The sequence below is a fragment of the Aspergillus nomiae genome (assembly GCF_001204775.2).
Source record: "Aspergillus nomiae NRRL 13137 chromosome Unknown contig00397, whole genome shotgun sequence".
Lineage (NCBI taxonomy): Eukaryota > Fungi > Ascomycota > Eurotiomycetes > Eurotiales > Aspergillaceae > Aspergillus > Aspergillus nomiae.
In genome coordinates, this window is record NW_015378452.1 from 28657 (window position 1) to 31082 (window position 2426).

At 51.1% G+C, this 2426-nt stretch overlaps 1 protein-coding gene across 1 annotated transcript; it reads right to left on the minus strand.

Moving 5' to 3' along the window:
* Window positions 1-1233: 1233 nt before the first annotated feature.
* Window positions 1234-2085, minus strand: ANOM_011264 (uncharacterized protein; the record flags this gene model as incomplete). The annotated part of the gene is made up of 1 exon (XM_015556520.1): window positions 1234-2085. The coding sequence occupies one exon, from the start codon at window positions 2083-2085 to the stop codon at window positions 1234-1236; it is 852 nt and encodes a 283-aa protein (XP_015402829.1).
* Window positions 2086-2426: the final 341 nt, after the last annotated feature.

The window sequence follows — 2426 nt, forward strand, 5'->3', positions numbered from 1 at the left end:
CCAACGCCCTCACCGTCTGCCTTTTGTGGTGAATCGTTCATAGCTCCGTGCCACCTACGCTTCACGAAGTAGACACTGCAGCAGGAAATGCCTCAGGGACCCAGGCATGGAACGCTTTGATCGTAATACAGAAAGCGAAAAAGCCCTAATCCAATGCGTGTGCATCTGAACGGCACTCGCCGTGTGTGACCTAGGTAGGCCCCTTCCAGGGATCTGGTAACTTGGATAAGCGTGTTGCTTGGAGCAACTAACCAGACAATCCGGACAGGACACTACAGCATCCAAGAATCAAGTTCTCTCATAGCGTGCCCGAGTGTAGGATACGATCAAAGGATACATTTTCCGTGCAAGCTGGGCTTTTTTTTTTTTACAAAAAATTGACTTTCGGAACGTGCTGGACATCCATAGAGGTGAGAAGTATGGAGAAGTCGGATTACGGGGAACAAAATTTTGATATACATCTGAATTTATGAAACCTACGGCGCGACAATTGCCCGAACTTCTTTACACTGGAGGTGTGTGGTTTTTTGTAATATGGTAATGTTTTATTGTGATTGTAATGATTGAATTATGTACTTGAACATGAATATTATAATTCGGGCTTTCATCTAGTAGGCCTATCTGTTAGGCCTCGTTGTGTCGGCCTACCTACCGTGTGCAAGTATACACACGGCAGGGGTCTCGTCCAAATTGGCGAGAGCCGGGCGCGATGGGGGTATGCTTTGTATACTTTGTACACGAGTTCCTCCCGTGGGTATCTATATGTAGTTCTGTCCATCCGAAGTCACTGTGGACTTCCGTCCTGTCTGTGTATATGCTCGGTATATCAAGAGACTTTTGCACGTCGTGATCTCATAACTCGTCATTCGTTTGAGGAAGACAGCTCAGTGGCTGAGAGTCAGGCGGAAGGGACGGGGCGAGGATTGGAGGGGTTAGCTGATAAAGAGAAAAAGGAGAATGCGGGGTGTCACCCCGGGCTATCTGTTGATGATTTTGATGGGAGGCTCTTCTGCAGATGGAGGGAGGTAAAGTCCACTGGACTAAGTTCTCGGTCGGGATACGGATGGTTCGTGTGGGTTTCGCCGCTCCATGAATGGGACATTTCCGAGCGGCCGGTCTCTTGGTCTCGGGAAAGCCCTGAATGCTCGAACATGGCGATTGAAACGTCGTCCGTGTCCATCCAGGGGTGTGTGCGCTGGCGTGTGGCTGGTATTGCATGTGTGAGATCGGATGTTACCCGGGTTGCGTCAACGAAATCGGGGAACTCGACGTGCGGCGGGTGACCGACTCGGGCTTCCAGACATGGCTGCGAACGAGGTGCACCAGCTTGCCCAGCACGGCGAATTCTAGTTTCAATTTGATGCTATATACCACACCTTTGATCATCGTCTCCATGATGTACATGTCCTTGTACTCAACCACCAGCAGGCCGACGTCCATCAGGATACTGACCAGGTTGATGGCGACCAGCTGGTACATGATTTTGCGTTTACCTCTGTCGGGGTCCAGGCGCAGCATGCGGATTGTTTCCCAGATGTACAGACCGGAGATGATGAATTCCTGGATACAGAAACCGGTCATCTGGATCTTCTCCATGATGTTGTATCCGTTGATGTAGGCCGCCCGGCCACCGGCCAGGTTGGATCCATACGTTAAAACAGTGGTGGGAACGTGCAGGATAATGGCGTCTACGATGATCATGGCAAGCACGCGGCGGAGAATGCGTGCATTGCCCAAGACCAGATGCAGTCGCGAATAGAGAACCAGGGACTGGCCGGTGACCATCGCCCACCAGCCGATGGTGATGAAGGTGACAGAGAGCCATGTTTGGTCGGTCAAGTTGAAGAACTTCAGCAGGAAGCCAACCTGGTAGGGCACGAGACCGACGGAGGACGCGATGAACAAACTCCAGAAGTAAAGGCCATGGTACTGGCTAAAGGTGACGAAGACGAGGATGATGAGTTCGATAGCATTGTACCAGGTGACGGCGGCGAGGGTCGCAATGGCAATCTTAAAGCCAATGTCGTTGCCGGTATAACCCCCGGTGATACCATTCCCGGGCGAAGCACCAGGCCCAGAGACCATGTCGAGTTAGAGGCTCGTCCCTTTAAGCGTTCGGATAGATACGAGGCATGATTTGGCGTTTGTGGGGGGAAATCTAGAGCGGAAAGCACATCCACCGTAGGAAACAGGCCCAATAAGCCTCCGCGAGAGGTGGAGTATGTGTTCGACAGAAGATAGATGGGGTAAAAAAGTGGGAAGTCAGCAAGAAGAGAGGAAGAGGAAAAGGAAGAGATGAGCAGATGAGACAAGATTAACTGGTCTCGTCAGGTGAGAGGCTGTGACCTATTTTCTGGGGCCGATTTTCTGGGGAGTGGAGATGAAGAACTATAATAATCGTCGGGAGGTACCAAGGGAGAAAAAAA